Here is a 14,241-nt window from a genome sequence, read left to right on the forward strand (position 1 = left end):
TACATATATATGTATATATATTTACATTTGAAGAAAGGAATAAAATTGGGGAAGAAGCACTGCTTGGATTAGCTCCACTTCCTTTAAGTAGTATTTAGGAAGCTACAAGTTAGGTCAAGGCAGCTCGAGGCAGATATTGGAATTCAATTAAAGCGGACGAGTGGGGCCTGTGACCCCCATTTTCAAGGTAATTGCTTCTCAGGCTCTGAGTGAATGCAGCCGTCACCCTGTCATTAAGCAGGCAGCCGTCTAATCGCCGTGCCTGACAGAGCCTCACCAGGCAGGAATTACGGACAGCTGAGGCATGCCCGCGCGGGAGCCGCGCTTCGCTGCACTCCAGCCAAGGAGGTGGCTAATCTAGTCGGGGAGTCTTTTTATCTCCTCCTGGAGGAGCGAGGAGAGCAAGCCTGCAGCTGAGCTGCCCCTAGAAAGTGAGGAGGAGACGCATGACATGCCGGAGGTGTAGGGCCAAGGACTGCCAGAAGGGCAGGCGCTGCAGGGTTTGTCAGTCTGGAAGGAAAAGCAGCCTCTGGCCAGCAGCCTGGTCTGGGAGTTAGCCATATTGTTCCTCCGGGCCTCAGTTTCCCCACGTGAGGAGGAGGAGGATTGGCAGGTGTCACGTGGCACATCTGCTTCAGTTGTCCAAGGCCCTCTTGGGGAGGGAGTCCAAGGAATCTGAGGTTGTGAGTCAGTTCAACTCAAAGAGAAATCAGTTAAATACGTCTAGCATGGGCATGGCTATAGCCAGTGGCATGTTTACCAGGAGGATTAGAGTCTTTCTGGGATCTTCTTTCTGATTGAGAAAGGCTGGAGTCAAGGTCAGGGTGTTGTGTGTGGAGAGGAGAAGGAAGGACAGATGGAGGGAGCCAGGCTTGCTGGCCAAACCCACCCACTGCCCTGCTGGACCACAGGGAGCTCATGTCCCCCTGGGAAGGCAGGCCCAAAGGTTGTCTCTCTTCCATTTGGAGTTGACAAGACCTGTATGCTCTACTCCTGGGATCCACATTATTAGGGGATCCTTAGAAGGATAAGATCCTCAACATGAGGTGGGAAGTGTGATACTTGGTCAGCAGCTTGTGGGGGCGCTGTGATCCATGACCCCATGAGCTGATTTATCAACCATTTCCAGAACCCACTTTTTAGTATTCTGTGATGGGCCAAGGCCTTTGCACTGGGAGGGGCTTTTGCCCGGTTGCCCAGTGGATTGACCTGCATTCCCTGGGGAGTTATCAGGAGAAGAGATACGCTGTAAAGTGTTGACTTGTTTTTTTGTTTATTTTTGTTTCATTTTAATTGGGGGGGGGAGGGGAAGGGAGGAGGTAGCTTGTCACAAACCACACAAGGACTGTGAAGCCCCACCTGAGGTTCTGGCATCTGTGGCAAGGATGCTGATGAGCTGGATTCGGTTGGTGAGATCCTGCACAGTGGAATGGCACGGCAGCGTCTGTGCCCTCAACCGTGGGTTTTGTTCAGCCAGGCAGCTGTGCTAGGGGAGGTCCTGCTGGTTTGTGTCCTGGCTCTGGTCGCTGCTGGCTTTCTGGACTTGCTCAGCCCCAGGAGCCATCGTTGCCTGTTTCTGAAGTGGGGATAACAAGGATTGTCGTGAGCTCGTAAAGCTGTTCCCAAACTGGAAAGTGGGATTCCGTGTGGAACTGTGCTGTGTGCCTGCCGAGCTTTGTGAAAGAACAATCAGAGGCCTGAGGGTGTTCTCCCGAGGCCCCTGGGGATCAGGGGTGTTCATTTTTTGCATTAGGACCCTGTCTTTGCTTCCTCTGGCGGGAGCCTTTGCCCAGTTTGGCTCTGGAAATGAAGTGGTTAGACAACGTCGCCAAGTTTCACTGACATGGGGAACCTCAGAAGCGAAGCAATGCACCAGCTAGCAAAGGTGCACGGCAGGAGGAGCATTTGCCCAGCTATGCACACTCGGCAGCAAGGTCTTCCTGTCGTCTCTCCTGTGGGTGCCACACCTTCTGAGCCCAGGCCACAGTGCCTGGCACAGATGCAGAGGACGAAGGACCCATGTACACCCTAAGAGATGTGAATTTGGACATGTTTGTGTTCTGACATGCAATATTTGAGGAGGGAGACAGAAGCACCAGGAGCCGGCTTGGTTCCAGGCTCCTGGCCCCTCTTTTGGGGCTGCGGGTGGAAAGAGGAGTCCTTGACATTCTTTGTGTTATGGATGGAGAAGTGCCAGAATTGAAGTAATGGTAAGGTGGGCTCAGACTGTGGAGTTGATGCCATTTCTCTACCATGGAGTAGGCTTCTAGTTGAAAAACAGTGTCACCCTCTCACTCAGACATCACCGTGTTTGAGCATGTTGTGCTCTGAAGCTGGAGGATGTGTTGTAGGGGACAGAAATACAGCCTGAGGGTGGCTGTCTGCTGCAGGGCTAAGGCTGTAACAGAGATGTTGAGTCAGGCGGGTCACTGCCAGCTGGACACTGCCTACCCCATCAGGGAGAAAACTTATTTTATTCTGTATTGCAACCAAGATTATTATTGTTGGCAGACCCTCTCTGACAAGCCATGGCAACTGCTCTCTCCCTAAGCAAGAATCCTTGTGGTGTGGCTCTTCTGTCCCTGTATCCCAGAATCTGCTGGGCCAGTCCTGACCATGCCTTCAGACCACCCCCAGGAGACTACAGGGTGGTTTCTGGCTCTGCAGAGCAGGTTTTTCTTGTCTTTAAAGATAAGAAACTTTTGAGTTTTGTACAGAAGATTCCTTTCCTCCACCGCAAAGAGAATGCTCCTCCCTGAGATGCAAAAGCAGAGTGGCATTATCTCCATCTTGGAAGCCCAGCGGCTTTTGTCCCAGGTTTCTGGTGATGGTTCACTGCGTCATGATTTGAGAAAGCAGGATGCCCAACACCCTGCTGATGCTGTCTGTGCCAACTAACTGTTCTAGCTGCCTCACACTGGACCTCAGAGACATGGATCTGGGAGGCAATTGGTCCCCTTTGGACAGAGCTGACTGACTTCTCAATCTCTTCTTTTATATCTTTTCCAATGTGTCACTTATTCACTCAGAAAATGTGCCCTGCACTGTTGGAGCTTCTGAGATAGATGAGACAAGGGCCTGTTGTCCTGGAGCTCAAAAGGTACTAAGCATATGTAAAGATGACAGAAAGTGGTGGCATCTGATCCTTTCATCAAGTTTGCTGACGGCTGGTTGAACACGTCCTTGGTTTCTACGTAGCAATATGTGTGATTCTCGTCCAGCCTGAAGAGGGGAGCTCCACTTTGGGGTCCCTTTGGCAGATGAGGAAGCTGAGGCCCAGAAAGGTCCACTGATTTGTCCTGGAACTCATCGCTGACAAAGAATAGAGATGCAAGTCCACCTCGGGTGTCTGGCTCCCAAGTCTGGGCTCTGAGAACCCTCAGAAGGGAGAGATCTGTTCCCACTGGGAGGGTAGAAAGGGCATCCAGAGGAGGTGACATTTAACTGGGCACAGTTGAGCCTGGATGTTTGAGTAGGAGAGGAGGCCTTAACCTGGTAGGCGAAAGGGTGTTTAGAACTATTCATCTACGTCTTTCTCTGGATACCCACCTTCAGTAAGTTTGGCTGTGTTCACTAACTGTGTGGAAGGAGTTGGCAGTGGCTGTAGCGAGCAAAGACACTTTGAAGCCATCTTCCCCCTCCTCTTTCTTGTTTCTTCCTTAAAGGGTCTTACTGGCTCTGCACTGTGAAAAGTGGATGAAATGCCTTCACCCTTGCTTCCTGGGATTTTACTAAATAGTCATCACTAGCAGATTAAAGGGCCTCACAGCAGCAAGTTTAAAACCATAGGGTCCCCACTGAGGGCTCATTGTAACTTGATATCTAGATGAGATTGTATGGTCCTGCCACACCAGGGAATACTAAGTAGTCATGCAAAAGGACAAGTTGATTTCTTTGGAACACTTAAATTAAAATCAGATTATCTAGCATTCTGGTTGACGAGCCCATTTTTGTGTAGAAATACATTTAAAATTTGTAGATTATCATAAAGGAAAATCTAGACAAGTAACAGAGTCTTCTAGGGGTGTGATTGAAAGATAATAAAAAAAAAAACTTCCAAATTTTTACTCCGTTTTTTTCTTCCATGAGCATGTATAATTTTTAGAATAAGATGCAAAAATCATATTTTCTCTGAAAGATGGCATGGCTCCCATTTGAGAGCAGTCTGAGCTCTTTAGCTGGGAGGGTTGATGTCTGCATGGGCCCTGTGAGTCTGGCTGCAAGGGCTGCCTTAACCCTGTATCTGTTGTAGTAAATCTCAGGTAGACCTGGGGTCAGACCATTTTAGGACCAGTGGCCTCTGAGGAGCATGGTGACCTCCATGGCTGCCTTAACTTTGGGGTGGAGCCCAGGCTGACAGTTTGCAGCTTAGTTGAGGGAGAACAAGGGCCGTTAACTTTCTACCAAACACATGTAGGCCTTCTTCATATCCTGTTGTGTGTGAGCCATTTTCAGAAAGCCATTTCATGTTGACAGGCAAGCTCCCTGTCTGGAGTGAAGTCTTGATGTGAGATCTTTGCTCTCTGTCACTCCCCGACCCCCCTCCCCACCTCCTCTTATTTGAAGGACCTTCTTACAACACTCTTAGGATGAGGTTGATTTGAGTCCAAATCCCACTTAGCAGTGGCAGGACTTGTGTCAGTTACTGACTGCCCACTCTATCCCCCTAAGCATCCATCTGTCATCTGTAAAATAGGCACAGCCCCTCCCTTGCCAGGTAGATGGAATGATTGGGGGTAGGGTCTGGAAAGTGCCTGGGCATTCAGTAAGTGTTGGGTTCCTTTTCTTGTGCTAATGGAGGAGAAAGGTGTGTGTGTTGCTGGAGACCAGCATGCCCTGGCCCTGGCGCACCCATCCCTAAGAAATATTGGCATGGTGTAGCTTGGTTCCTGGCACACTTTAGGAATGATATGTGGCATATCTGTCTGTCTACTTGGCTGTGGGGGAGGAAGGGAACAGGGAGCTCTGAGTGCCCTGGGGAGCAGAGTCCTGGGTTGGGAGTGGGGAGAATTGCTGCTATTGATGACGGGATTACTAAATTGGAGCCATGGGGGGCCCATTCAGAGCTCTGCCATTGCTAGGGGCTGTCCCAGTGCCTAGTGAGTCAGGGGCTGTGGCCCAAGCCCTGTACACATTGTCTTACAGTGATCCTCTGCTTCAGTAGGTGGTTCTTTCCCCATATAACAGATGAGGAACTTTGAGGTTCAGGGAGTTGAAGTCACCTGCCCAAGGCCACACAGTTAGCTGCCAATGTCCCCGGACATCAGCTCTCATTCCACTGGGTCCAAGTTCATCTTACTCATGGTGCTGTCTGCTATGACCTTCCCTCTCTTGGCTCCAGACCAGGCTTGGAGTGCTTCAGAATTAGGGAGTCTCCCCTAGGATACAGCTGCAGGGTGGGAGGCTCTGGCTGCTGATGTTGAAGGCATGTACGCATGAATTGTGAGCTTAAAAGCAGATTCCCCTCCACTGAGAGGGAGCCCTGGTGGCTGTGTGGTTTATAAATGCATGTATTACTTATCTCTGGCTTGGAAACACAGACTGCAAAATTCTGTCCTGCAACTGCAGTGTGGGGCTGGGTGGGGTGCCTGAAGACATAAAATCTTTTATCTAAATTGCCATCCATTTACAGACTTCCTTTAGTGATACGAGCATGTGGACTGAACTGGGGGGCAAAGGTTTGGGGGTGGTTTTCCCTCTGCTACCTCCTGATGGCGGAGCGAGGGAGATGGGAAGAGGTAGTCCGAGCTCCCCTGCCTGTCCACTCAGCTATGCTCACCACTGACTTCATTGCAGCAGCAGCAGCTCCAGGCGCAGCACCTCTCCCATGCCACGCATGGCCCCCCTGTACAACTGCCGCCCCACCCATCAGGCCTCCAGCCTCCTGGGATCCCCCCAGTGACGGGAAGCAGCTCTGGACTGCTGGCACTTGGCGCCCTGGGCAGCCAGGCCCACCTGTCGGTGAAGGATGAGAAGAACCACCATGAACTTGATCATCGAGGTGCGGCTTGAGCTGGGGCTGGGAACTGGGTGGGGATGGGCTGGGTTCCTATGCCTGCAAACCCCATGGTGTGTGGACATGGCAGGTGCTGTCACTCTAGGACTAGGAGTCAGACAAAGATTTGGAGTAATCTGTTGACTCCCTGGTGTGTGGAAACCAGCACCCCATTCCTACGCACCATGCCCCAGTCCATCTTGTGCCCTGGCAGGCGTCTGTCCATTCCTCTGGAGCAGCCCACCCTTCATCATTCAGCTTGCAGCTGTGCCCTGTCCTTCGAGAGCTCGTCCAACCCCTGTTCCCTTAAGATGTCTTCCTGGTCAGATTGGGGACCTTTTTCAAATTCCCATGAAAGTTTAAGAATTGTGGCCCCAATACTGTCATTTGTTGCTGTCCTTTTATGTTCTATCCCTGGAAAATATTTCGTCCTTACCAAGACCATCCAGTTTCTTGAGAACAGGGACCAACTTTCTAGATGTTTTTCTGAGCATATTCTCACCAATGCAGAAGCCTCAGGAAAGGTACAGAGTCAGTGCTCAAGTAGAGGAAGCAAGCACATTCCAGCAGGGAGGTGATTGGGAAACTGGAATCAGAACTTATTCTCCTAACCTGCATCTAGGCCCTGACCATGAGGACCCAGGAACCTACACTGAGTTGGGGCTTGAAGGGATTCTTGGACCAGGAAAGGCAAGGGCCTGGCTCCGAGGCAGACCCTTCACAAAGCTTGCCAGCTTGTGTGCTTTGCCCTTGGATATTTACAGAGCCACGTAATCAATGCCTTCTGAGTCTCCTGGGCCCAGGGAATTGCAGTCACCATCTTGCCATGGCCCGGGCCATGTCCTGGGAACTGGAAGCCAAGTTTTTTGTCCCCTATAGTAAAATGGCCCAGGGAAAGGGGCCTCCACAGCAGGCAGGAGAATGGGAGCTACTGCTTAGCTAGGCAAATAATCAGACTTCAGCTTCCAGGGTCGTCTTGGCAAAGAAACAGAGGACAGTGTTAATTAAAAAAACAAGACAAAAGCCACTCCTGTATTCCTTTCTTTTCTTTTTTCCATAATGTTCTCAATTCCCAGATCTCATGGGTATTTTGCATAGTGTGATCCTTCCCAGGCTTGTGACTTTAAGAACCCTAGACTGTTGAAGAGTAAACTGATGTCCTTATGGCATGCTAGGAAGAGCTGGGCCAAAAGCCTCCCCTGGCCCACCCTGGGAACTAAGGAGGGGCACTGGAATTGGGTTGGATAATTTCCAAACTGAGATATATCGCCCACTGACCCTTCTTTGGCTGACCCTTAGAGAGTGCCAGGCCCTTTTCCCTTTGGAAGACCAGTGAAATGGGCTTATATCAGCCAGCAGGACTGAGGAAACTGACCTTTTTACTTTCTTTTTTGTTCTTTTTCTTGGGGGTCCTGACTCTTCTGCCCTGGCCTTCCTTCCCCAAAGAGAGAGAATCCAGTGCGGTAAGTATCAGTGCTCTATACCCTGCAAGGTTGTGTTTGGGTGCTGGGAGGAGGAGGGATTGCTGGGCTCCTGGCCTGGGGGTTTGTCCAAGAACTGTGCACCCGAGACCCTACCTATTGCCCACCCTGGGCTCAGGATTCTCTGTTGCTCTGTGGGTTTGAAGCTGAGGGTTTGTGATTTATGCATGCCCAGGACTGGGAGAACTGGCTTCAGCTGATGTTTTGGTGACAGTGCCTTCATCCCCTGGTGGAGGGGGGGATGGTTACTGTCCTAAAGTAGGAGTTGCTGTCACCTGTTGAGTGGCAGTTACGGAAGTCCTTTATCTCTCCAGGCTTTTGGTACATCATTTATCAAATGAAGAGCTTTGGCTAAATCAGCTCTGTCTCTCATGTGAAACCAGGTCAGCTGACAACCTGGGTCTTCCAAGGGGCTTTGTGGGGCCACTGGAGCTCAGCCCAGGGCTAAGGACCTAGTTGTCCCCTTTGCCGGCCAAGGTTCTTACCCGCCCTGCAGGCTGGATGCCTCCTGCACATCCTGAATCCTCCACTGCTTCAAATGCCTGAGGCTTCTCCCTGTTCTGAGCTTTCACTTGGTTTAAGAAAGTGCTAGCAAGCAAGCATTAAGGCCAGGCCGCCTGCGTGTCTGCCAGCTCTGAGATTTGTTGTAAATCTTTCTGATCACACTGAGGCTCCGAGGTTCTGTTTCAAGTGAATAAGCCTTCTGAATAAGCACAGTGGAGTCTGGATAAAAAAAATCCTCCAGCGATTAGTGGAGCTATTTTATTCCTCATCGCCATCCTTGTATCTGGGGCCATCTAATCTGTTAGGATGGCTTTGGTTATTACCTCGTGTTAAGTAGGACTTGGAAGGTCAGGCAGTTAACTAACCATCTAGACAGCAGCCTCAGCGGGCACCTCCCTCTGTCCAGACCCATCTTCCCTCCCCAGCCTTCCCTTTACCCAGATAGGGTGCTGCTGTCTTCTCTCCCCATGCCCACGTGCTCAGAAATCCAGGTCCCGTTTTGGGCCAGGGAATGGCTAGGTACAGAAGAAAGGAATAATTGAAGCTGAAAATCCATTTTGATTGCTTCACTGTTGATCCTCGAACAGTGGCATTTTTGAAGAAGCTGTTTGCCTAGATAGAAGGAAGGCTGCAGTGGACACATTCAGGCTTGGCTCTGGTCCCAGCTTTATGAGACATAGGGTAGCACTCATGGCCTCTCAGAGCCTCAGTTTCCTTTTGCATAACACAGGAATAATAAGCCAGCCTTCCAGCCGGCTCCTCAGTGCCATCGGAAGGACTGCTTATAACAAGTCCAGATTTCCCGGGGAACAGTAATCTCTTGCAGGGAAACAGTGTTTGAGCCTAGCACCCTTGGGTCCTCACCTCATCTGCCTCCTCACCCTCATTCCTATTTGCTTTTGGCTTTGTGCCCCTGTTGATAAAAGTTTCTGCTAGAAGAAGCCCACAGGCACCTCTCAGGAGCCCAAGCTCTTCACTCCACAGCACTTGCCGACTTCCGCTCGGGCCAGACTCTCAGAGCAGCGGGGGCACACCTAGGTTGCAGGAGAATGGAGTGGGAGTGAATCAGATGCCATCCCCGGGCTGAGGTGGGAGGGAAGGCTAGGCCTGGCAGCTCAGAGTCAGGGCACTGGGGCTGTGGGCATGTGGCGATGGTGTCGGAGGGTGTAGACTGAAGTAATGAGCCTTTGGAAGCCAGGTTGTCAACAGATGAGGCCTACGGCAGGAAGGACAGGGCTGTGTCAGAGCGGGAGGGGGACGGGTGGACGGGCTGGAAACTGTCCCAGAGGGGTTAGTCTGGAGTCCAATTAGAGGTAGCTTCATTCATATTTCCTTGCCTAGCCGAAGCAATAAAAAATACTTAGTTTTTTGGCCGCCTGCCAGCCAGAGGCGGGCTGGATCGATGCCGCTAAATGCCTGACACGACTCTCCGGTAGCGGCGAGGGTTTTCAGCCTGACTGCATGAGAAGAAAGAGCTCGCTGTTCTCCCGAGCCGCGCACCGGGTCGCAGGGAGAAACACGAGCAGCCGCGCGCCCCCCTCCTCTCCACCCGCCCTCCCGCCTGTGAGGGGCAGCCAGCCCGAGGGGCTGGAAGCATTTCTGCTTAGCACGGGGTGGCCGCCACCGTTGGAGGAAATGAAATGAAATGACGGTGATTTTTCTGCCGGCGCTTGCAGCAGCTAATTGAATTGCGGCTGTGCGCGCATCGCCGCCGCTCTGCACGGCTGTGGGAAGGTTGAGCTGCAGTTCCATTATAGCCTCCATTTTTTCTTCAAGGCTTGATAACTCTGCCATTTTAATTTGCTTCAGGCAGAAACTTGGCAGGGACGGGCTGCCCAGAAACCGGCTTAGGAACGGAAATTAAGTTCTGCGGCTGGCTCCCGCACCGGCCCCCAAACACCGGCCCATCCCCTCTCAGCAACCTTTGCCCTTGCACCAGCATTGGCCTCCAGGACGATGAGGGGATGAGAAGTGAGGCTTCTCCTACTTGCCCTGGATGCCCCTTCTCTTCTGAACAGATGTCTTTCTGTCCTGCCATGACCCCATCACACATTTCTCACTGCCTCAGGCTGTGGATCAGCTAGTCTTTTTCTCTCCTCTGGCTAGACTTGAACTCGTGGAGGGCAGGGACTGGTCTTGCTCATTCTGCCACCCAGTGCCAGGCCCGACCCACGGCAGGTGCTTTGAAAATGCTGGCTGGGTAGGCAAAGGGAGTAACAGTATAGTGCTCTTCTTGGAGAGGGGTGAGCCTCAGCAGCATCCTGGAGGGGCATTGATCCTCAAAAGGTTGCTGTCGGGTGCCCTTGCCAGTAGCTCCCCACTACCTGCTGACAGCCATGGACAGAAGTTGTTCCTGTCCCCTTCCAGGACAGCTCCATTTCCAGACCGGCCTGCCAGTCTACTCTATTCCCAAGTCTTTGATGCTCAAGGGTCCCCATGCTCCCTCTTTCTGTAGTTGAGAGAGATCTCCAGCTATTTCCAGGCTGGCAACCTCATAGGGCCCTTGCTTTCTGACAGAGGGGGACATTTCTCCCTGCCTTTGTGTTCCCTGCCTTGCAGAGGGAGATGCTTTGTAACATTAGGGTTTTTATTTGTCTGTGACCCTGATGTCTCTCTAGGTTGCTGGCAGCCTGGCTGTGGAGAGGAGCAGGATGGTCCCAGTTGCTTGTCCACAATTAAGAACACTGTTGATAGGCTGACACTCTTTTCCTACCCATTTCCCCATTCCTATGGGATGATGATGAAGTACTGTCACATTCCTGTCTGTCGCCTCAGATCCATCTTTCAAGACTCAGGGCAACTGTCCCTCATCCTTCCTTGGGGCAAATAAATGTGGCGGACATGAGAGGGGTGGGTAGTGAGCCACACAGGTGACTCTCACCCTATAGGGAGGGGCCTCTCAGGCTAGAATGCGAAGAACTCAATATTGAAAGACTAAATATTTAATAGTAGTGTCTTGCTACAAAAGTAAATGGGGAGCTGGGCCTGGCGGTGCACATCTGTTACCCAGCTACTCTGGAGGTAGAAGGGAAGATCAAAAGTTGAGGCCAGCCTAGGCAACATAGTCAGACCCTGACCCAGATGTGCTGGGGGTGTGGCTCAGACTTAGAGCGCTTACCTGGCATGGCATGCAGGAGGCCCTGGGGTTGGATCTTGGGTACCACCAAAAACAAAATAAAAAAATAAGGATGGGCCTTATTTCCCTCCCAGGGAAGCGAGCTAGGGGTTAGGGAAGGGCTCAGCTCCCTGTCTAGGCTCCAAGTGAGCAGAGACACAGATACAGGGTGGAAGAGGCTCTTTTCCCTCCTCGGGCCTCCTGTGTAGCCTGTGTTTAGCTGTGTTGGAGGTTGTGTGAGAGGTTAGGCTCGGGTACAAGGCTTTGACCCCGAATCATCTTCTTGCTTCTAGAATAACTCAGTGTCACCCTCAGAAAGCCTCAGGGCCAGCGAGAAGCACCGAGGCTCAGCAGACTACAGCATGGAAGCCAAGAAGCGGAAGGCCGAGGAGAAGGACAGCCTGAGCCGATACGTACGTCTGAGAGCAGCGGGTACCATTGGACTGGTTGGGCAGGACAGGTCCCAGGCTGTGACTGAGCTGTGGCCTGAGCCCTCTGGAGGTCGGTTAGTGAGTCAGAGTTACAGGTGGGACAGGAGGCCTGGGGGGAAAGTCATACACCCTGTGAGCATGCGAGTCACTGAGTGGAGTGGACAGGACTGTCGTCCTGGCCTTCCTGGGGTCTGGGGAGGTGGTGGGCTCCTCCGTCAATGGGCCAGTATTCCCATGCTGCCGTTGATGGTACTCACGGAATCCCAGTCGCTGCTAGAGATGGTCCCCACAGGTTGGCCCTGCAGTCCTCACAGTCTGTCCCAGGCATTCAGCCTCTCAGCCGTGACTTCTAGTAGCTTTATAATGTGAGACCCTGTGGGAATGTGGCCATCGTATCTTCCATTGCCAGGCTGAGCAGGACTGGGCTGGGATGGGCATGGGGACAGTGCCGTGCTGAGCCTCGGAGGACCCACAGCGACCCACCTCAGTGCTTGGCCGCTCTGCACTCAGAGCTCAGCTGTATTTCTGTGAAATGAGGCCAGTGGCCCACCCTAGAGTGGTGAGGACACCAAGATGAGAGTCACACACGGCTTCATGATAGCCACTGTAAAGCCAGCTGGGAAGGAGGCTCCAGCTTCCGAGAGATGAGTGAAAGGGCAGGCTGTAGGGAGGGGATGGGAAGTATGGTCAGGGGGCAGGAGTCTACCCAGTGGGCACAGCGGCAGAGAGGCCCCGGAGCCCAGGAGGAAGGCCGACTTTGACCTGGAATGCTGCTGGCACCGGGCACAGGGCACAGTAGATACAGTGAGGACTTTGGCATTTGGCAGGGGTGGAGAGCAGGGGGTGGCTCAGGCTGGGTTGGAGAGGGGAGGGTGTGGTCTCTTACTGGTCTGCTGGCTTCTCTTGGTTGCAGGACAGTGATGGGGACAAGAGTGATGATCTGGTGGTGGATGTTTCTAACGAGGTAAGGGCAGGCCCCCATTGTAGGGTTTGGGGTGGTTTAGGATTGTTTCTTCTTAGAGTGGCATCTGTTTTGTTGCCTGAGCAGAGCAGTGAGGCCTCTAGTCTTGGCACATCAGGTGGGTCAGGAGGAGCGGGGCAGGGCTTTCCTGCATAGTGGCGGGGTGTTCGTAGACCCTGAGAACTTCCTGTGATGGATCTCCAGAGAGACCCTGAAAAAGCCCAGAGAGGGGCCACCTTGTTCCTTGTAGTCTCTCAGGTCGGCTCTGCTCCATCCTCATGTTGAGGGAGAGTTGTGAGTCCTCTGCAGAACAGCAGCTGCTGAAGACAAGCTACCCGATGCCAAGCCCAGCCTCGCCAATTTGAGTCCTGAACTTGTGTTTGATCGTGGACAGCTCACGCCCCCCACCCTATTCTAGGCCTCAGTCTGCTTGCTTGTGACATAGAAGGGTCAGACTAAATTAATAGCTAGTCGCCCCTCCTTGGGGCCCCCAGACTCTTAGCCAGACTCTCCCCATCACTCATGCCCTTTCTGAGCCCATTCTTGGGGAGCGAAGACTCTAGCCTAGGCGTGGCTTTCAGAGCATTTCTGTGTAACTTGTGTTTTTAGGACCCAGCAACGCCCCGGGTCAGCCCGGCACACTCCCCTCCTGAAAATGGACTGGACAAGGCCCGGGGCCTGAAAAAGGACGCCCCCACCAGCCCCGCCTCGGTGGCCTCCTCCAGCAGTACACCTTCTTCCAAGACCAAAGACCTTGGTCATGTATGTAGGGTCTGCTTGGTGCCTCCAAGGAGGTGGGGCAGAAAGGGATGGGGAATGGGGGTGTACAGAGGCTACAGCTGGAGTGGTGTTGACTGGGGAGGGGAGAGAGTGGAAAGGACCCGGCTATGGGCTTGCTCAGGTCCACGCCTGACCCTACCACCTGCTGGCTGGTCCTGCACTAGTCAAGGAACCTTTTTGAGCCTTGTTTGCTGCATCTGTAAAATGGAACCATGTCTTTCTGTTCAGCAGAGGGTCCAGAACTGGGGTTGGGGCTGAGCTTCTTGTGGGGATGGTATTAGGTGCTGTGCTAGCTCTCAGGAGAGAGGGGTCCTCAGGACTTCCCTTGGTCTCTACCTCTTCCCTTCCCAGAATGACAAATCCTCAACGCCTGGCCTCAAGTCCAACACACCAACTCCAAGGAATGATGCCCCGACCCCAGGCACCAGCACAACCCCGGGGCTCCGCTCAATGCCAGGCAAACCTCCAGGCATGGACCCGATAGGTATAATGGGTAGGCACCATGGGGCTGGGTTGATCTGATGGTGTGGGGGGAGGGTTGGCCTCAGGCCAGGGTTGGAGCCGCGTGTCTGGGCCAGAGCACAAAGAGTGTCCAAGCTGGGGTTCTCCTAGGACCTGCCCTTGGCTTCACAGTTAGGTTTGAGGAGGACTTGGGTGCGCCTTCAACACTCAGGTCAGGGATTCCTGGGCCACTACTAGGCTGCATGTGTAGAAGGAGCATCAAGTAGGTCAGGGCACCCCGGACCTGTTTCTGCCCCTGCCATTAGTTTTGTAAGGCTCTCAACGAGCCTTCTCTGGGCCTCCATGTCCTGTTGTATAGAAAGAGGTAGATGTGTCCCAGCTATAGCTTGCTCAGGCTCTGAAGTCAAGGGTCCCCTGTGGGGTGGGTTCAGTGCTGGAGGACTCCCAAGAGCAGGCAGCTTTAGTATGCAGGAAGGATTGTTGCTGCGCAAGGAGGTGGCTGCAGTGTGGTT

General features: G+C 52.7%; 1 protein-coding gene across 13 annotated transcripts in view; it reads left to right on the forward strand.

Moving 5' to 3' along the window:
* Nucleotides 1–14,241, forward strand: part of TLE3 (TLE family member 3, transcriptional corepressor) — a 48,166-nt gene that overhangs the window by 25,420 nt on the left and 8,505 nt on the right. For 5 of the 13 annotated variants that reach the window (XM_081289670.1, XM_081289677.1, XM_081289679.1 and 2 more), the window contains 6 exons: nucleotides 5,797–6,001; nucleotides 7,442–7,458; nucleotides 11,389–11,508; nucleotides 12,440–12,490; nucleotides 13,097–13,249; nucleotides 13,619–13,760. In XM_081289670.1, coding sequence (XP_081145796.1) covers nucleotides 5,797–6,001; nucleotides 7,442–7,458; nucleotides 11,389–11,508; nucleotides 12,440–12,490; nucleotides 13,097–13,249; nucleotides 13,619–13,760 — 688 coding nt within the window. The remainder of the gene's footprint in view (nucleotides 1–5,796; nucleotides 6,002–7,441; nucleotides 7,459–11,388; nucleotides 11,509–12,439; nucleotides 12,491–13,096; nucleotides 13,250–13,618; nucleotides 13,761–14,241) is intronic. The other 8 variants (XM_081289676.1, XM_081289678.1, XM_081289681.1 and 5 more) reach the window with 3 other exon arrangements.

The sequence above is a fragment of the Spermophilus citellus genome, assembly GCF_964194105.1.
Source record: "Spermophilus citellus genome assembly, chromosome: 4".
NCBI classification, from domain to species: domain Eukaryota; kingdom Metazoa; phylum Chordata; class Mammalia; order Rodentia; family Sciuridae; genus Spermophilus; species Spermophilus citellus.